Here is a 20,478-nt window from a genome sequence, read left to right as displayed (position 1 = left end):
AATGAAAGCAAACTCCATATGGAGGTTCTTCAATGGCCATCATCTTCTTTGAAGTAGATTGGTGCCGCCAGGAGCAGATGTATCCATTGTCTTAAAATGCCTATGTTATTAAAACTTTTTAAATGCCACATTCTGTAGATCTCGGAAGTGTTTGAAGACCACCTATCCATCTAAAATGTATCTGTTTAACCTTGAAAACATACCTAACATGACTACAAGTTTGATTGTTATAGAAGACTAACTACTAACCTTCATTTCTTAATTATCCTAAATAGTTTGTAATGGTAGCTTTCAAGGGCTAGAACTTCATAATTTTAAATGAGGTGCATAGATGTAATACCTTAAACAAGATATACATGGAAACATATATATATATATAGTATAATAAGAATAACCTTAAACTTGTATCAATATATAAAAATCCATACCAATGTAAAATATTTGAGACTGGTAGTTGCTTTTTGGTAGATTCAATAATCTATCCTTTTATCCTGTCATTTCTATATCCCCTCTTTTCTTTCTTTTCATCCCTCATCCCCATTTTTTTCTTTTATATCCCAACGCTGTGATCAAACATCCCACAACAGCATTGGGCAACAATGGCAAGCTGCAGCTCCCTTCTAGCCCACTACCAGAGAAGTCAGTGACACTCAAGTCTAGGGATGGCGTGATGGTTAGTGTTGTCAACTTGACAGCACCTGTAATCACCTGGGAGACAAGCCTCCAGGCGCATGTACACACACACACACACACACACACACACACACACACACACACACACACGGTGGGTTATTTAGATTAGGTTAGCCTCTGTACATGCTTGTGGGGGATTATCTTCATTCCCAATCAAGTGGAAATAAATACTCATTCCAGTAGTGGGCCAGGACCATCCCTGGGTTGGGGTACTGGACTGCATAGAAGGGAGAAAGTGAGCCGAGCAAGAACATTGATCTCATTCTGCTCCCTGCCCCAGAGTGCAGTTGACCAGTTGCCTCAAGCCCTTACCACACGCCTTTCTTGTTCTGGTGGACTGTACCTGGGAACTGTGAGCCTGAATAAACCTTCTCCCTTCAGTTGCTATTGTCAGGGTATCTTATCCCAGCAACAGAAAAGAAACTAAGGCAGATAGATGGTCACCCCAAGGGCATTAGCTACTATTTCCAGCTTTAGGTAGTTTCAAGTTATGTTAGGTTTATCAAGATATAACCCCGTTGTAAGTCTAGGAGCGGCTGCCCTCAATTCTGATTGAGGTTCCATTTTTGGTCCTTGGTTTTCTGTCCTTTCGTCCTGTTTGCTGGCATGCTTGGTATTTGTCAGTCATGGTCTTTAATAAGAAACTATGGAAGTTCTGAGTGGTGTAACTCCTGGTGTGCCCAATGAAAGCATGGGCAGGGGCTGTAGCTAGCTGGGGTAAACATGGATTCAGTCTGCCCTCATTCCTAGGACATGCTGCTAATTCTCACTTAGCTTTCATCTTGTAGTTACTCTGTTCCCTACATGCTCTGCCCTCTGCTGGCTTGTACCTCAGAAGAATGGGTTACATAGGAGCAGCATACTTCTGTGGGGTTCTGTTCCTTTCTTTAGGCTGTGGCCGCTGGAGCCCATGCTCCTAGTTCTTAGTACCCACTGATGAGTCACTCTAGAGTCTAGACTGTGGACTGTGCTGTCTGGCTCGACTGACTCAGTGTCCTGGGCAGTAAGTCTGGCTTTTCCTTGAGTGTTTGCCCATGTCTTCAACTGGCCTACCCTAGTGTTTTCATCTGGGAAAACCAGTGTGACACCAGCTTTTCTGCTCTAGATGGATGTAGCAATTTGGTAGTGAGGTTAAGGAGATTAGCCCATTGCTTGTTGGATTGCAAATGATTTTCCTAGTTTGTCAAGTCCTAGTTTTTAACCCCATCATGTGTTTTGGGTAGGATGGGGTGGGAGAGAATCCTAGTTAGAAAGGCTTTCTCGCGGCTGGAGAGTTGGTCCAGCAATTAAGAGGATTCTTGGCTCTTGCAGATGACCCAGCACCTGCATGGTGGTTCATAACATCTGTAACCTGACCTCAGAGGGCATAGGCATGTGCATATATATGGTGCACATGGTGCACATATATGAAGGCAAAGCCCTCATACATAAAATTTAAAAATCTAAAAATTAAGAAAGACTTTCTTGGAGCGAGGGAGTTAGTTCAATGTATTTACTTCTCAGCTGGGTGCGGTGGTGCATGCCTTTAATCCCAGCACTTGGGAGGCAGGGGCAGGTGAATCTGGGTTTGAGGCCAGCCTGGTCTACAGAGCGAGTTCTGGGATAGCCAGGGCTACACAGAGAAACCATGTCTCAAAAGAAAAAAAAAAGTATTACTTCTCTTCCAGAGGACCTGAGTCTGGTTCCCTGATTCCCAGCACCCACATGGGTGGCTCACAGAAAGATCTTTGTGTCGTATAATAAATTCTTAGTGTATAGATTTAATTGGGAATTTTTAAAAAATATTTATTTTTGCGTGCGTTGTTGTTTTGCTGCATGTGTGTCTGTGTGAGGGTGTCAGATCCTCTAGAACTGGTGTTACAGACAGCTGTGAGCTGCCATGTGGGTGCAGGGAACTAAACCCAGGTCCCCTGGAAGAGCAGCCAGCGCTCCTAACCGCTGAGCCATCTCTGTAGCCCTGGTTGGTACTTACATTAGTTTGCTGGTTGGTCTCTTCCTTCTGTACTGTTTTTATCACTATGGCATCCTAACACTTGCTGCGTTTTTGTTTTTTATATTCTGGTTTTTGAGACAGGGTCTTATATATCCCAGGCTGACCTCAAACTTTCTGTGTAACCAGAGATAACCTCGAACCTCAGATCTTCCTGCTTTTGTCTCCCAGGTGTGTACTCTCATGCCTTGTTCATACAGTGCTAGAGACTGAACCCAAGGCTCCATGCATGCTAGACAAGATGTCCACCAGCTGAGCCATGTCTCTGGCCCTACTTTCTGCATTTTGATCTGTTATTCATTGCCTAACCCAGCCTCCTTCTCTTTCTTCTGAGATAGGGTTTTATTGTGGAACCCTGGCTGGTCTGGATCTCACTATGTCGACCAGGCTAGCCTTGAATTCACAGAGATCTGCCTGTTTCTGCCTCCTAAGTGCTGGGATTAAAGGTGGTCGCCCCCATGCTTGGCTCTTTAACATTAAATTCTCCACCTTCCTCATTGTTCTCATTAATAATGTTCTGGATGCTGTTTGATTTATTTTATGAATAAATTTTTGAATCATTGAATCTAAGAAACGTAAATTTCCCTTTTGTTTTTGTTCTCGTTGGAATTCATTAATAGTACAGATGAGCGTAAGAATGTGTGCCTGGGGCTGGAGAGATGGCTCAGAGGTTAAGAGCACTGACTGCTCTTCCAGAGGTCCTGAGTTCAATTCCCAGCAACCACATGGTGGCTCACAACCATCTGTAACGAGATCTGGCGCCCTCTTCTGACCTGCAGTCATACATGCTGTAAACCTAATAAATAAATAAAATCTTTAAAAAAAAAAAAAAAAAAAAAGAATGTGTGCCTGGGGGCTGGAGAGGTGGCTCAGTGGTTAAGAGCACTGGCTGCTCTTCCAGAAGTCCTGAGTTCAATTCCCAGCAACCATATGGAGGTTCACAACCATCTGTAATGAGATCTGGTGCCCTCTTCTGGCATACAGGCATACATGCAGGCAGAACACTGTTTACATAGTAAATAAATAAATTTTTTAAAAAAACAGAGTGTGTGTGCCTGTATAGTAGCTCTTCTCCAGTCACATTATGAGCTTCCTATTCAGCAGGTGGCCGTGCTTTGATGACTCAGCTGTCACTCAGGTCTCTGGATGTGGCTTCTGTGCGGGTCTGTTGCGTTGGCATGCTGACTGTAGCTGTCTGTGTGCAGGGAGGTTATGGGTTTCCTGTAGTAATGTTTTCCTGTTCGCCTCATGGAGCCTTCCCTGGATCTCTTGGTTCACTTCCTTCTTTCCCATCGCTACATTTCCGTTTCTTTTGTCGTGTACGCCATTGTGTGCCTGTTGTCATGGTGCCTGTGGTCGGAGTCGGCAATTTGGTGTTGGTCTTTGCTCAGCTGGGACTGCCTCTGTTGGCTAGCCTTTCGAGTTCATGTATAAGAATGAGCAAGCATGGCCACAGCTTGATGGGCTACAGATGCAAACACACTGCATCACACCAAGGCTTGATCTGGGCCTGGTTAACTGTTTCTTAGGATCATAAACGTTTGAACTGCTTTCTGACTGAGGTAGGAAGATACTGCCATGAACCCACCACACAACCTTTATACCCTTCTCAACCAGGCTAGGGCATGTTGTAGCTTCTGTACTGTGAAGAACACATTCTGGGAGCCGGGCCCTGTCCCAGGAACTCTAGCTGCTCCTCCAGAAAGGACAAGCTGAGTCAGCTCCTCAGCTCAACTGAGCATTTGGCTGGTGCTTGGTTTGCTCTCTGCTCAGGGACCTCACAAAGAGCCAGAAAAGGAGTCCATGCCTGCTGGGCATCTGGTGTGAAGGTGGCTGAAGTAAGAATAGTTAGAAAGCATGGCAGTGTCTCTAGTGGACAACATGTTTAGTCTCTAATCCTGAATGAGGCTGGGTGGCCTCATCCTCTTCGGCCATGAAGCCAGCAGGGAGTGCTGGAGCCCCAAGGAACCTTTCAAGAAGGATGGATTCCTCTAGCAAGAAAGGCCCCACAGGGAGCAGCAGCATGTAGACGGCCTGCTGGCCCCTTCCGGGAAGCAGCGGATCTTGGGCAAGTGTGAGTGGTGCACACCTGCATGTATAGCAGTGAGCTACCAGCAGGTCAGCTTTTGTCCTGTAGCCAGCCAGAATGAGTCTGCCTGGGGGAGCCTCGATACACACACTGTCTGCCCTGGCAAGGTGCTTGACGGCAGAGTAGCTGGAGCCTGGCCTCGGGTGTCTGTTCTGTCTCTGAAATTCTTTATCGAGAACAGAAAGGTGCATTCTCTGCCTGTCCGGACTCTACTGTGTTAGGGGTCAGGGCCCCTTGTGGAGCCACAGCCTCGGGTAGCTAGGGGGAGGAGCTATAGGATGTTTGTGAACTGTGGCCTTGGTCAGACCCCCTGTATTTCCCAAGCCTGAGCTGAACTGTAGGGGGTGGATTTGTGTCTTTTCTCCTGGCTGGCTCTGGACTACATTAAGATGGATCGATGCCAGAATTGTAGTCAGCAGGGTACTCTGAAATCAGATGTCTGGCACACCGGATCCTGCTTATCGACCAAGATCCCTGCTTCAAAAGTAGCTCTTCCGCTGCAGGAAGCTGTGGCACAGTGCTGGGAGCTAGCCTGACTCTGAGGCCGTGCTGGTCTTCTCCCTGAGCCTGAGGCTACCCTGGGATGGATACCCCTCCCTGACTTTCTGGCCTTCCTTGCAGCTGACTGTTAGAAGACAGGGCTGGACTCCCTTGCTCAGAACTCCAAAGGAGCTGCTACCACTACACTGCACATGGTCGGCAGTCGGAATACCGACCTTCAACCTAGTACAGCTCTGGGAGAGTCTGGGACCCCTGGCCTCCCACACTACCCCAGGAAGTTAGTTCCCACTTGGTTGCATTCACTAATGGAGCCTCAAGCCTCATGCCTGTGGTCAGCAGCACTGAGTGCTGTTTGGGTCTGTTCTGCTCTGGCTGTGGCTCTGACAGAATAGGTGTTTGCTGATAGGTACACTCCCTGCTCAGGCTGTCACACAGGTGAGAAGACAGTCTCAGGCGTTAGCCTGGTTCCCTCGACTCTCTCAAGCTGAGTAGCTCTAGCGCTCTCACCTGGGGTCTTACTGCTGCTTCAGAGGGGGTGGGTGCAGGACTGTGGGTGAGGCAGGCCTGGCTGGCAGTTGCACAGACAGAGGCCAGTGCCCACAGAGCCAACAGCTTGCCGCGTGGTGTATCAGTGTGTATGTGGTCTCCAGCAGACATCCTTACAGCATGCAGAACTCTTTCCCCAGTCTCAAGAAACAATTTGATTGTGCATCCTGATGGCCTGTGCTCTGGGGTACAGGAGCCAGCATCTGTTACCAGAGTGGAAATTGGGGGTACCTTGCGGTAAGAGGTCCCTCAAGCACCAGGTGGAGCTGAGTCTGTTTTCTGGGTCCCATAGATTTTGTTGGAATACACACTTGTCCTTTACTGTACAGGTCCCCGTGTAAGTTGACCAGAACTTGCTCCTTACTGTCAGTGTGCCTGTCTGGTCTGAGCTGGCTTTCCCACCTGTGCTCAGGAAGTTCAGGGCAAGTGGGGCTTGGAGACCTCTTGTCAGCTCCACTCTGTCTTGAGAACTTTGTAATGGAAACTCGTTTTCCAAGGCAGACCATAATGGGGATTTTTCTTTTGATTTTGTTTTTGAGACAAGGTTTCTCTGCGTAACCCTGGCTGCCCTAGAACTCACTGTGTAGACCAGGCTGGCCTCAAACTCACAGAGGTCCATCTACCTCTGCCTCCCAAGTGATGGGATTAAAGGTGTGCCCCACCATACCTGGCCTTTAATGGGAGTTTTTCAGGAAGCTTGTCTCCCAGCATCAGCAGAGTTATGTTTCTGGGTGATTTTTGTTGTTGTTGTTGTTGTTGTTAAGCTCAAAAAGCTGAAGGTTGAAATAAATCATTCAAAGTCACGGATGAGGTGTTGCCATTCCTTGTCAGTCTCCATGGAACTGGTAAATGATAATCCCCATTGAAAATAACTGACATAAAATGACCAACAAATGTCTTTATCTTTGGTCCAGAGCATTTAGGAGAGCCTACTTTACTGGGCCCCTAGGAACAGAACACCAGGGCCTGTCAGTGTCCCCTGGGCTCTCTGCTCATCAGCGAGCTCTGTTTCCACGATGGAGCAGCAGCCCTTTGTCTCCCAGCCCACTCAGCACTCTCCAAGGCCTTCTCCACTGATGGGTGGGAAGTGCATTTAGGGAGAAGTGGCTTTTCTGTGGCTTCTGGGAAAGGTCATGTCTGCCACCAGCTGGAGAGATACAGAATGCATTGAGCCGGGCCAGAAAGTGGCCTGGGAGGCTGGCTCTGCTACCCTGCAAGAGTTAGTGCCCACACTGAGAAAGACTTATCTGGGCCTGCGACCATGATGTAAAGCCTCTCTAGCTTCCTTCAGGGGTTGATTTCAACTTCCATCCGGATCCTCTAGCCTTTGTGTCCAGTGCCAGGTTTCTGTTCTTTACCATGGTGGTGCTAGGGGACAGGAACCTTGATACGGGACAGGCCATGAGGGCACAGCAGGGGAAGTCCTCCTCAGTTGTGCTAGCCTTCACCACTGCCTTTTGGGGAGCAGATGCCCCTGGAGACTGTGACCATACCTGTTTTAGTATGCCACCCCCATAAGCATTGTCCTCTAAATCTCTCCTTCGTGGAGAAGGATTAGTGTGCTGAATTTCAGGACTGGGTCTCCAAAGAGCTTAAGAAAGGAGTTTAGGGTGTGATGGGGGCCAGGGGCCCTGAGCCCAAGTCCCGTAGGACGGATGTACTGACTTAAGGGGACACAGATAAGACAGCATCCCCACTTGGCACACTAGGTAGCCATGGTTCCTGCCAGAAGAGCCAGGGCTTCCTAAAGAGCCCCACACAGTCATGAGGTACACCAGGCTCCAGCCTGCTGAGGTATCTGGCCATAGATGGGCTTTTTCTCAAACTTGAGAGTGGTAGTTCTTTCTCCCTCTGGTACTGGATGGACCTGGGAACATCTCTCAGCTGTTTGGTGCTGATTTTTTTCTTTTGTTTGTTTGTTTGTTTTTTTCAAGACAAGGTTTTTTCTGACAGCCTGGCTGTCCTGAACTTGCTCTGTAGACCAGGCTGGCCTCAAATTCACAGAGATCCACCTGGCTCCACCTCCTGAGTGCTGGGATTAAAGGCTTGCGCTGCCGCCGCCACCACCCAGCTTCTTATTTTTATTTATTTGTTTTTAAAGAGTAGGCCAGGACTGGAGAGATGGTTCAGTGGTTAAAAATACTTACTGCTCTTAGAGAGGACCCACGTTCCATTCCCTGGTGGCTCATAATTGCTTGTAACTTCAGTCCAGAGCTATTTGGTACCTTCTTGTCTTCTGCAGGTACCAGGCATGTATAGACACTCACACATACATGGATAAGTAAATATTACAAGTCAGAAGCCATTCAGAAAAGCTTTTTGAGTTTTGGCTCTTAGACATCAAGGCAGGGAACCAATAAAGGTCCTCTGGCCAGGCAAGAGGCCACCTCGCTGTTTCCTGTCACAGAACTGTGGAACCAGGAACTACTGCCTCTCAGGAAACTTGAGGAGGCCAGCCGAGTCAGAAATAGCAGCACCTGTACTGGGATCATCCCAGACGCACAGTGGAGAGGTGATTCCCGCAGTATCTGGTGGTATGATGAGGGGTTGTAGTACCACAGAATTTATCATCACTTGTAGGGCCCTTAAGGAGGAAAAGGCCCCAGGAAAGTCAGCAGCAGGTCGAGTGAAGCTCTGGGTTGCCAATGATCACCCCCACCTCAGATGAAAGGTGAGGCCCTGAATTCCTGTGCAGCCCAGCAGGGCATCCTGCCTTGCCAGCTCGGATGTGCCCAGCCATTATTTGGCATTGCTGTGGGTCACTTGGTGGCAGCCTATCCAGTCTGTGACCCAAATCCCCTGCACAGCTCTACTCTTTGGGGTCGTGTGGGGCATGCACCTAAATAATGGTATGCACAGGGGTCACTGCGAGTTCTTGTTTCTCTTGCCACAGTAGTCGAGAAACTTGACCTCAGCCTGGCCTTGTGGTACACAACTAACGCTAACACTCAGGAGGCTGAGGCAGGAAGATTGTGAGTTTGAGGCTAGCCTGGACTGTGTCAGAAGAAGAAAAAGAGAGGAAGCTTCAGTCTCCATAGCTTACAGCTGGCTACAGGGCCTGTCATCATTCCTCCTGTCTTGGGGTCTTTGGTCCAGGTGGTGCTCTGGGTCGGCCTGGGCGTCCTGGTGGTCAGCACACTCACTACCCTGTCTGTGAGCGAAGAAGCCCCTCTGGACTTGACACAAGAAGCTCGAAGTGGCCGCCGAGGAGATGCCGAGGGCGGGGTGAAAGTGGAGTCTGCCCGGCTGTCAGGTATATACACAGACCCCACCCTAAATCCCCTGAACTTTCCTGGTGTGAGTGTCCACAGCATCAACTCAGGGTCACGGGAAGTGCTTTTCAAGAAACCCCTCATTTCTGCTTCAAGGATTTTGCCTCTGTCCTGTGAGTGACGGAGCTAGTGGGGGGTTCTAGCCTTGGGCCCCACCAACTCCATTCCGTGAAGGTGTGCTGTCTACATGGAGGCTGGCCAGTGTGCTGCCACCTCTCTGCAGGTGACATGGGGGATGGCACAGTGCCAGCTTGGGCTCAGCTCTCCATGCCTGGCCATTGTGGACTCTAAAAGGTATGTAAATTTATGGGTGTTTTGCCCACATCTGGTTTTTTTTTTTGTTTTGTTTTTTGGGGTTTTTTTTGAGGATGTAAATTTGAGCCAGTGTTCCCCTTGACAAACCAGCTAGTCTATCTCAGCGTTGTTTGCTGTTTTATGTTTTTCACTCTTGGCAGAATTACAAGTTCATCACACAGTGGCAGGCTACCTCAGCAAGAGTCTGTGGTGTTCCATTACTCCCATCTGTGGCCGTGCCACGGGGTGGGGCGGTGGGTGGATGGGATGGGGTACAGGATGTGTGTTTTCAGAGTGTCATTCTCTGTGTATGTCTGTTTGAGGTGGTTGATGTACCCCCAGGCCTTCCCAGGTATAGCTGTAAGGGCAACACAGAGCTCACGTTAGCCATCAGGCTGAGGCCCCAGGCCTGCCTAGTAGCTGTGAGTAGCAGCTGGTCTGGGCATTGTGGTGGGTGCTGTCTTGGATAACAGTAATCCTGGGCTTCTGTCTCTGGCAGTGGTGGGGTGTCATACATTAGACTAAGTCAGTGAGGTTTGGGTCTAGATTTATGAAACGTCTGACTAGCTCTGGCTCTGGGGAGGCATGGGTAGGGAAGAGCCCCATCCTCCCTGGCCAAGTTTGGGCTGTTGTGTAGGTGCTGGCCAGTCACTTATCCTGGAGACATTGCCTGTAGTGTACAGAAGAAAAGGGCACAACCTGATGCACTTGCTGGGAGCTCTTAGCACCTTTGATACAGAGGTCCTCGGATTTCTGTCATCTCTGTCAGGGCTCCACATCCAGTGCCATCACCTTGGTAGCTGCCCTAAAGTGCTCTCCTGGGCTGCCCTCTTCATTCAGCCCAGGGCTTGGAAGTAGCTGCTGATGCTGTCCTCTGTCTTCTTGGATTGGCAAAGGCAGAGAAGAGTCCTCCTTTCCCAGCTCCCAGGAATCCAGAGGCGAAGGACAGATAAGGTCACTGGGGACCCTGGGCACAGCTGGGTTCTCAGAGGTTGAAGATGGAGTGTTGAGAAGCTGCAGGGGCCATGTCTTAGGTGGCAGTAGATTGGGTAATTTGGACTGAAAAGAAGTCTGCTTGAGGAAGGAGGTGCCCATGTATGCCCATCCTAGCTAATGGACAGTTCCTTCCAGAAGAGCCAGTCTGATGCCGCTGCCCATGCCGCCAGGCCGAGAACAGATGTTGACATGAGAGTGGCAGCATGAAAGGGAAGAGGTGTGTGGTGGTGAGGGTGGTGTCTGGTGAGCTGAGGTGAATGTGGTGCCCTGCTGTGGGTAGCAAGGACATCATGACCCTGTGCACTTTGAGGTCACCCCAGCAGAACTCTGTGCAGTCACTAGGGCAGTAATGAGTTTCTCTTCAGTCCACACTCAGGCTCCTATGTGTGGAGCCTCAAGTCATAGCCAGCAGCTGTGTCCCGTCTCTACAGCACGTACAGGCCGCCTGCTCCTCACCTGTGCTCTCCAAGGCCACATCTGGTTTCCATTTCTTCACGAGGCTATAACAACACACATGCTCCTCTCAGAACCACATGCCGTCTGTTTTTAGCTAGTTCTGTTTTCTACCCACCCAGCCTCTCTTAATTGAGGGCTTGCCTCATTTGGGCAGGGCTAGGGCTAAGGGCTTCTCTGACTGTCCTGCCAGCTGCACCATCAGGGTAGGAGAGCCTCGTTAATTGGTCTCTTTGATCTTGTGGGGTCACAGACAGAATCTGCTTGCTCTGGTGAGAGCCCAGCATGTGCTGTGACTGTGTCATACCGTCACATGGCACATGTGACCATCAGGTGCAGCCTGGGGCCCCATGCTTGGTCTTGTGGGCCTTTGGTGAGCCTGGCCGAGTCCCTGTGAAAGCTAAGAAGACAATTATCCATTAAAAAAGTCTAATTAGGCCATTTATCTCTGTGCCTGATTGTTCCCTGGATGGTCCTGGGGATGGATTTGGATTTTGTGGTGTTGCGGCTCCTTTCCTGCTGCACCCTGGTTGCTTCCTTTCTTCCTCTTGCCCACCCACCTCGTGCACCATGGGGCAGCACAGCTCAAGTCCATACCCCGGTCCCCTTTCTCCTGCAGCATGGGGGCAGTACTGGTTAGTGGGAAGTCGAAGTTAGGGGGGCATGCTGTACAGCCATGGGGTGCTATGGGTGCCAGGCATCGGTGACTTGAGGAGTCCTCCTGTGGGTAGACCTCCCCTCTGTCTTGTCGTCACTCCCTCTCTGGGACCTTCCACGGTTTCTGTTGCTGCCTGTCTTGGCCACTCTTCTTGTGGAGGTGACAGAGGCCCCAGCACCTTTGATAGTATCAAGATGTGTCCTGGAAAGACCCTGCCACTGTATGTGCCCTTCTCCTTGGCTGACTCCTTGACAAGGGGGTCCTGTCACCTCTCCCTTGTGCTGTGATGAGGTTTTAAAAATTCTTTGTGTCGCCTGCTCCTTGCTTCTACGATAATCTTTTTTTTTTTTTTTTTTTTTTTTTTTAAACAGGGTTTCTCTGTGTAGCCCTGGCAGTCCTGGATCTCACTCTGTAGACCAGGATGGCCTTGAACTCACAGAGATCCGCCTGCCTCTGCCTCCCAAGTGCTGGGATTAAAGGCTTGCACCACCATCTTGCTATGATCTTGTTCAGTTTTTCTACTGGTGTGCCAGGAGACATCAATGGGCTCATTTCGCTAGCTTCCTCTGAGGTGATGGTACTCATGGGACCTGCTGGATTAGAAGGACTCCCCTTGGGTAGCTGCTGGCCTGTGTCAAATCCAAGTGTCTAGGGCTGTGGTGCTGCTCGAGAGGCACAGTGCTGGCTCTCCCTTGCCACCCACCACACACACCAGTTTGAGGAAGAGCCAGCAATGAAGAACAGGGGAGACTTCTTGCTGATGCCAAGGCTCCACAGTGCTGGTCCCGGCCATCAGCCCAGCCCTCCAGCTCCCAGGAGCTTATGGTGTGAGCCATATTTGGAAAGGTGAGCTATGGAGCCATCCAGCTAAGCCCAGAAGATTGGGCTGTAAGTCAGACCTCAGCAAGTGACATTTTCCTCACTGAAGCCTGGAGAACAAAGCAGAAGCTCCCTGGAGCAGGGTCTGGCTTTCAGAGAAGTGTTAGGCCATTTCTCTTACTTCTTCAGGAACCCTGGTCGCTGAGCCCCTAAAGGTGGGGCTGCTCTTGCACCACCAGGGGCTCATCCATAGGACACAGTGTTCTAGCCTCTGGGGTGGATGCCAGCATCCAGGGGTGAACATTCCCATCTCTGCCGACAACAAGACGTCCAGGGAGAACAGGTGAGGCCAGCAGAGCTGCACTGGGATGCAGAGCCTGCTCTCCAGCCCCTGGTTGCCCTGAGAGATGGAAGCAGCCTCAAGCCAGGCAGTCAGGTGGACTGGTAGAGGTTGTCTCCAAGAGGGCAGGAGGACAGGGAGGGGGACGACAAGGGGAGAGCTTACAGCCCGCAGCAGGCCTTGCTTCATGAGGCAGGCCTCGTGAGGCAGGCCTCGTGAGGCAGGCCTCGTGAGGCAGGCCTTTGGGCCCTCTTCTCACTGAATGAAGGACACTCTTGATGAAGCTGTTATCTGCTATCTATGAGGCAAGACTCCTGTCTGACCCCTAGGGAAGTACTGCAGCAGGTGAGCACATGACTTGTCACCTCATTGGTCCATTCCTGTGTGTAGGAGGAGCCCAGGACCTGGCTGGAATGTGGCAGCAAGTAGCTACCATAGGAGATCTTTGCTGGCTCCAGTTACTAGTGCTATTAGCAGGCCTGGTGACTATGGGGATAGCCTGTAGACTGTGTGAGGGGTCTGTGGTGGACAGGGTATTGCATTGGTGGACAGGAAGCATTGGTGTGCTTCCTTGGAGCCATACTAGGCCTTCACTTTTTGATTGTCAATTGGCCTATGGGGCAGGTGAGCCAGTCACCACTGCACTGTTTCCTGTTTCCACCCTGTGGTTGCCTTGAAATTGGAAGCAGATTGCTGGGGTGGGGTTGGGGGAGGGGGGGTGTTCTTGCTCCTCAGAGCTGCCAGCTTTGAAAGTTTGTTTTGTTGTGGCTGAGGGCATTGTCAGTATCCATCCATGATGAAAGGTCTGGTTCCGTCGTGGAGAAGCCATGCCTGCTGCTGGCGGGGCCCATCCGCTAGTAGTGTGGTCTAGAAAACCTCGACAGCCTCTCCTTGCCCATCCAGTTTCTGTTCTAGACTACAGGCAGATATGGCGTTCCTGGGAGGCCTCCCAGAGGAGCTTCAGGGCCACCCCATACCTGCATGGTCACTTATACCCTGGTACTTCCCCCAGGGCTCCAGACAGTGAGCGGCAGGCCACCCCCTCACCTGAAAATGAAGAAGACACCACTCAGAGTGGACTGTGATTTGGACAGGGAGCTTCTATTTCTTTCTCCCTCCTGATGTATGGGTGCATCTTTCTTGTACCAGGGAGTTACCATGTGATGAAGACTGTCGGGGGTGGTGTTTGGCAGGGGCAGGGTATCACATAATGGCCCATCAGAATAGTGATGTGGTAGGATCACCTCCCTTGGAAGAGGACAATGAGGAAAGCCACCTGCGTTAATCAGCCTTGTATGGCCAAACTGACAGTTGAGTTTGGGGAAGCAGAACCTCAGAACTGTGTACAATTGGGCCCCATGTTGTCTGGAGCTGGATGTGCTAAACAACTTAGAGGCCAGCAGCATCTCCTTGTTTCTGTTTGTTTTTCTAGAATAGGTTACTCTGTGTAGCCTTGGCTGTCCTATAACTCGCTCTGTAGACCAGGCCAGCCTTGAACTCACAGAAATCCACCTGCCTCTGCCTGTCGAGTGTTGGGATTAAAGGCGTGCGCCATTACTGCCAGCTTGTTTTTTTTTTTTTTGTTTTTGTTTTTGTTTTTTGTTTTTTTTTTGAAATAGGATCTCACGTAGCCCAGGCTGGCCTCTAACTCTATATAGCTGAGGATGACCTTGAATTTATAATGTTCCTGAATCTACCTCCAAAGTACTAAGATGATACTGTCCCTAGTTTATGCCCTGCTGAGCCTGAGCCCTGACCGGGGCCTATGCATGCTACCAACTGTGCTAGATCCCCATCCCCAGCTCTCAAAGGTAGTCTACGAAGCTAGTGTTCTCCAGTTCTGTGACACTACTGTTCTTGATGGAGCATGGATCCCATGCATGTGTGGGTGTGTGAAGGGTGATGCTGGTGGCCTCTCCTTTTGTTCTCGCCTGTGGTGTGCATTTCCCCACCAACAGCAAGAGGTTGGCAGGCCTGCCCAACCACATCCAGTGTACTCTTCCTTAAAGGTCTAGGCAGTAGGGCAGGCAGTTTGGTGCCTGTTGGGAGACCCAAGGGACAGGCATTGGCTGTGTGCTCATACTGCCACCTGGTGGTTATGGACAGTATTACATAGCGTGGTCATCTGCCTATAGCTATAAATTGAATTTTGACATTTTTTTATATTATGAATGAAAGAATGTTTTCTGTGCTCCTTAGCTGGTAATAATGATTGGACAGGAAGAAACTCACCCCCACTCTGCCATTCGGCTTTGATATGTGGTTCTGATCTTAGGAGGATGACCCAGTCTGTACTGGTTGCTAGAGGCTCACTGTGCTGTGCTTGCAGTCCAGGATCCCGTTGTGGTTGTTGCTGAGGATAGTCGGGAGAAGCCAAAGCTGCCAGAGGACAAAGAGGTACTGGAGCAGGCCCAGATTAAGGGTCCTGTAGATGTGCCTGGAGGGGAGACCCCTGAGGAGAAGCAGGAAGCTGCACAGCTGGACCGCCCTGCTCAAGGTAAGTGGCGCTAGCTGCCTTGACAGAGAAAGGCTTCAGCAGCCCTGTGTGGCCTGCGTGTCTTCCCTCAGCCCAGACAACTGCCCACTGCTGTCCCCCTTGTAGTGTTAACATTCTAGGAATCCTGCCAGTCCTCAGATAGCTGTGGAGGGATCTGAGGCAGTGGCCCATGTCACACTCTTGGGAGCCCGAGACCAGTTCCCTAGGAGGCTAAAGTGGGACCTCTCTTAAGCCTGATCTCAGCCTGTCCTTGTGTCCTTCCAGGTATTGCTGTCCCTGTGGGCGAGGCCCACCGCCATGAGCCTCCCATTCCTCATGACAAAGTGGTGGTGGATGAAGGTCAAGACCAAGAAGGGCCAGAAGAGAAAAAGCCACCTCCCAGGCTCACAGATGAAGGGGACCCTGGGGACAGGGGGCAGGTGGCACCACCTCCACCTGAGTCAGAGAAGGAAAAGCAGGAACCTGAGAGAGGAGAAGAAGAAGGGAAAAGACCTGAGCAAGTCCTGGCAATGGGGGAAGATGACCATCCCCAGAAAGTTCCAGAAGCAAATGGCCAGCCACCTGTCCAGCCCAGGAAGGACGATTCCAGAGCAGACAATAGGGATCTGCATCCGGTCCCCCAGTCCAGGCTCTCTGTGGAGCAGAATGCTCTGGTGGCTGGTGAAGGTGTCCAGGCTGTGCAGAAGGCTGCAGGGGTCCCACAGAAGCCTGTGGAGAGTGACCTGGAGAGCAACATTGGTGAGTGTCAGCCTCCTGGAGATTTTCTCAGAGGAAGCTCCCTTGGTAGGTGCTGCAGGAACCCATTAGTCGTCCTCAGTCCCCAGCTCTCATTTCACAAGATTAGCATGTGGGTGTCGTAGCCCCTTCAGCAGCTGGTGGAGTAAAGAAGAGCCTGGTGGCCTGACAGCTTCTGTAATATCTGTCACACAGTTGTTTGCCAGACCACTAAATGTCAGGTGCCATGCTGTTCTCGTGTGTCTGGGCGCACACGGGGGACAGTGCAGGAACGCTTGACAGGTAACACATTGTTAAGTGCCCGTCTAAGAGCTGGTTAGGACGGTGCTTGCATTTTAATTGGTGAAGGTAGTTAACATTGGCTCACTGCCATCGGCTTGTGAGATTGTTAAATATTTTTTTATTACTTCCCTAGTAATCATCAGGTTGAATATAAACTGTGCTGGGGGATGGGGGCTAGCTATGGAGTCACTTCAGGGAACCTCTGCCAGCCCCTCACCCCACCCCTGACTTTCTGACTTTCCACAAACCAGCTGAGTCTCCCTGTGTGCAGGTGGGAAGGCGGGCCTCCCTGCACACAGGCCAGAGGCTGCAGCGGAGAAGGAGCAGGAGAAGGCCGAGCAGCCAGGTGGAGACCAGGCAGGGAGCAAGCTGGAAGGTGAGGCTGCCTCCGACCCTCAGAAGGAGCCCCAGAGTGAGGTGGGGTGGGGTGGGTGCTCCTGGATCCCTCCTGCTCCACAATTCCTGTTCCTTGGTTTTTATGCCAAGGAAGCACCTTCAGTGACCCCCGGCTATTTCCCACCAGTAGCTTTCCTCTGGCACCTCTCCAGGACCGTTTTTATCTCCCTTTTTCCCCTTAAAAAGTGTCGCGTAGTTACATGGCTTTTGTTTGTTTGTTTGTTTTTTGTTTTGTTTTTTTCAAGTCAGGGTTTCTCTGTAGCTTTGGAGCCTGTCCTGGACTAGCTCTGTATCCCAGGCTGGCCTTGAACTCACAGAGATCCGCCTGCCTCTGCCTCCCGAGTGCTGGGATTAAAGGTGTGCGCCACCGCCGCCTGGCTTGTTTTATGTGGTTTTTGATTACCATTTTTATTTCATCTTAAAGCATATATGCTGCTATTTCCCCAACTCAGGGTGTGTAAAGCCAGCTGGGGGTGAGGCCTTAGGACACCAGGTGTGAAGACTCATCTGAAAGCTGTGCCTTAGGTAGAACTGTGCATTAGTGGGCTGGGGCAGCGTTGGTGGTCAGCAGCATGCCCTGTGTCCTCAAGTAAAGGCCTGCTCTGGCATCTGAAGTTCACTGTGGCTGACTTGCCCGGAGTTCTCTAAACTTCCGTGTTCATTTTGACTTTTTATGGTTGATCCCATAGTATTTAGTGTACAGGGAAGGTGGTGGTGGTGGCCCTCCCAGGAGCCCTCCAGTGACAAAGCCCACCTGAAGTCTGACCCATGGTCTGGCGTGAGGAGCAGGCAGTTGGCTGCGTGGCTCTCCTGGATCAAACTCTCTGTACTGCCCAGGCCATCTCTGAACCGGGCCTGCCTTGAGTGTTCATACCCTACCTCGCAATGGGTGTGAAAAGATCCAGGGTTTGCTTCTCACTTGGCGCTGCAGGCCAGACTCCAGCAGCTGCCCAGCAGCTGCAGCTGAGATGGCGATGTTCCAGGCTGACCGTCAGTGTGGGCCTGGGAGGCAGAGCTCACAGGCTCCCTCCCTCTGCCTCACTGGAGCTTACAAGTGGCTTGGTAAACCCCCCACGCTTGCTGTTTTTCTCTCTGGTTTTAGTCTGACTGTATTTGTTGGTTGCAGTTTCTGTAATCTGTCACTTAAACATGTTTGATTCTTTGTTCTTTTTCTTTCTGAAGAAGAGACTTTTCATTATTCCCTATTGTGCCTCTCTTCCATATGCCTCTCAATGGGATGGACAGCTGAGATTAAAAAGCTAGTAGCAGGTATGGCTCAGGACTGTGTTGCAAGGGAAGCATGTGTGTGGAGGTTCTGACAGTGTGGGAACAGCACCTAGGTGGCATACTCCACTTGTGAGGGTCCTGCATGAATATGTGTCAGTCTCGAGGAAGTGGTACCCTTCCAGATGCAGCACAGCCCCCAGGTGGCATCTCTGACACTCCAGCTCCCTCTTCTTTCAACTTTACTTCTTCTCAGCCCCTGTGGCCTTGTCCTCAGAGGACAGCCAAATGGTGTCTATAAGTAACTTAAGGTACCACCTGAGCTAGAGACAGGGTTGGGGCTGCATGTACCTGCTGATGCTGTGTGTGGCTTGCATCCATGTATCTCACTGTGTCTAGTGTGGGGGTTTCCATCCCATCTGGTCCTGGCAGGTTCTGGCTGGGAAAAGCCAGTCCCTATGGTGTCTCACCTTTGCCACATGGGGCTTCCAGCTGGACATGGTACCGTTCTTTGTCTCCCAGAACCAACTCAGCTAGTCCACTAAGGAGTACATGAGACATGGGGTCTGCTCTTTCAGAACCTTGCTTTAGTGGTTGGGAAGTGCCAGCAACGTGTGTAACTTTGTCTTTATATAACTGGTATGATCATGCAGTCAGGGTGAGGTGTGGCCTGTTGGGGAGACTGCTTTGAGCTTTTTCATGTGAAGGGAGAAGAAAGGAGGCCTTTCCTTCCCAAGCCAGTGTCTGAACCTTAGATATCGGCAAAAGGGATAGCACTGTCCTGTTGGTCAACTCTGTTCTCCTCATGGTGGGCCCCAGTATCCTCACCACCGTTCGACTTGCCTTTCTTTCCTTGCATTAGCTACTGAGGGCTTTGGGGAGACCCTAGAGGTGTTCATGGGCATTCGTCACTGCTCCTAAAAGGACGCTGACCATGAACTGCTTCAGCTAGTTACTGGTGCGGAGCCTGTGAGTGTGTGCCCTGCCCTGCAGCTGGGAGCTATGTGGCCCTGGCTGGCTCACAGAGATCCTGCTTGCCTCTATCTCTTGTGTGCTAGGATCAAAGGTGTGCTCCGTTCTCCCCACACAAGACGTTTTTATTAAAGGTGTGCTCCGTTCTCCCTACACAAGACGTTTTTATTAAAGGTGTGCTCCGTTCTCCCCACACAAGACGTTTTTATTAAAGGTGTGCTCCGTTCTCCCCACACAAGATGTTTTTATGCCCTGACACCTGGTCCTTCATCCACCATCTTCTAAAGATGCCCAGTTTTACAATGGATGACTTGTGAAAATTAACCTGCCTTAGCTGCTTGCTGTGGATAACTGGCCCAGTGCTGAGGTGCTTGTAGTGAAAGGCCAGCCAGCCCCTGCTGCACTTGTTGGTGGCCATCAGCAGCAGCTGGGGCGAGACTGGGCCATACCCACCATTGTCACGTGGATGGCACATAGCATAGGCGGCCTTCGTCTTCCCTGTCTGTTCTGTGTCTTAACTCCCCGATCTCACCCCTGCTGACCTGGAGCTCCCTTCTTTCCTGAGGCTGCCACTAAGTGTCTGGGCCACAGCGATAGGTTCGCATGCTCCACTTGAAGACTTCTTTTGTTTTTAAGATTCTCTTCATCTCGGAAGAAATCTTCTTAAAATATTAACACTTTTAAAAAAATTAGCTTTTAGGTTTTATTTTCCCTTGTGTTAGTCCTAGAACAACTATGTGAGGTAGTAGGGGAGAATCACCCAGCTCAGAGAACCTGTAACTTTTTGGTACATTCCTTCTTAATTTTTGTCTGCACGTGCACTTTCAGCCAGCAACAGACAGGGAGCTTGCATCTGCCAGTGTGTCTGAACCCCTGAGGTAAGAGTAGAAGCGGGCGGCACTGTTGCTGGCCGGGAAGGCTGCCCTGGAGGCTCATCCTGATTAGGGCTTATGCCTCTAGCCTTAGCTCAGTGCTTCACTGCTGTGCCAGTGGGACCGAGGTGATGCAGACAGTGGTGCTGATGTGGGCATGGCAGGGCCAGTTCCCCCACGGGTCACTGTGTGCCTTACAAGGCCATCGGTCCGGCGGGTTTCTGGCAACCCTATCTGGAGTCCATCTGATTGTGTGTGTCCCCCCAGAAGCTGGGAGGGCGGAGATGCTGGACCATGCCGTGCTGCTGCAGGTGATCAAAGAGCAGCAGGTGCAGCAGAAGCGCCTCCTGGACCAGCAGGAGAAGCTGCTGGCTGTGATCGAGGAGCAGCACAAGGAGATCCGGCAGCAGCGGCAGGAGGACGAGGAGGACAAGGCTAAGCCTGGTAGGTAGAGTCCCGGGGAGCAGACGGCCAGACAGGCCAGGCCTGGGGCTAGAGCTGAGGCTTGGTGGCAGGAAGTGTGGAAGGAGAGTTGTGGTCTTGATGAGTGATCTTTTTTATTTATTTCTAGATTTATTTATGTAGTTTTATTATGTATGTGTGTGTGTAGGCTAGAAGAGGATGTCAGAGCCCCTAGATCTGGAGTTACAAGACAGTTGTGAGCTGCCTGAATAGGTGCTGGGAATGTAGCTCTGGTCTTCAGCAAGAAGAGCAAGTATTCTTAACTGCTGAGCCATCTCTCCAGCTCTTATTCTTTTTTTGTTTTTGTTTTTGTTTTTCGAGACAGGGTTTCTCTGTGTTGTTTTGGTGCCTGTCCTGGAAGTCACTCTGTAGACCAGGCTGGCCTTG

General features: G+C 50.7%; 1 protein-coding gene across 6 annotated transcripts in view; it reads left to right on the top strand.

Annotated features, from left to right (window-relative positions):
- Window positions 1–20,478, top strand: part of Slc38a10 (solute carrier family 38 member 10) — a 52,915-nt gene that overhangs the window by 30,750 nt on the left and 1,687 nt on the right. For 3 of the 6 annotated variants that reach the window (XM_059272264.1, XM_059272267.1, XM_059272268.1), the window contains 5 exons: window positions 8,916–9,072; window positions 14,981–15,148; window positions 15,413–15,886; window positions 16,437–16,541; window positions 19,897–20,073. In XM_059272264.1, coding sequence (XP_059128247.1) covers window positions 8,916–9,072; window positions 14,981–15,148; window positions 15,413–15,886; window positions 16,437–16,541; window positions 19,897–20,073 — 1,081 coding nt within the window. Of the gene's footprint in view, window positions 1–8,915; window positions 9,073–14,980; window positions 15,149–15,412; window positions 15,887–16,416; window positions 16,542–19,896; window positions 20,074–20,478 lie in introns of those variants that run through there. The other 3 variants (XM_059272265.1, XM_059272270.1, XM_059272269.1) reach the window with 3 other exon arrangements.

The sequence above is a fragment of the Peromyscus eremicus genome, chromosome 8a (genome assembly GCF_949786415.1).
Source record: "Peromyscus eremicus chromosome 8a, PerEre_H2_v1, whole genome shotgun sequence".
NCBI lineage: Eukaryota > Metazoa > Chordata > Mammalia > Rodentia > Cricetidae > Peromyscus > Peromyscus eremicus.
The sequence above is the reverse complement of the archived record's forward strand: the minus strand, read 5'-3'. Positions and strand labels throughout refer to the sequence as shown.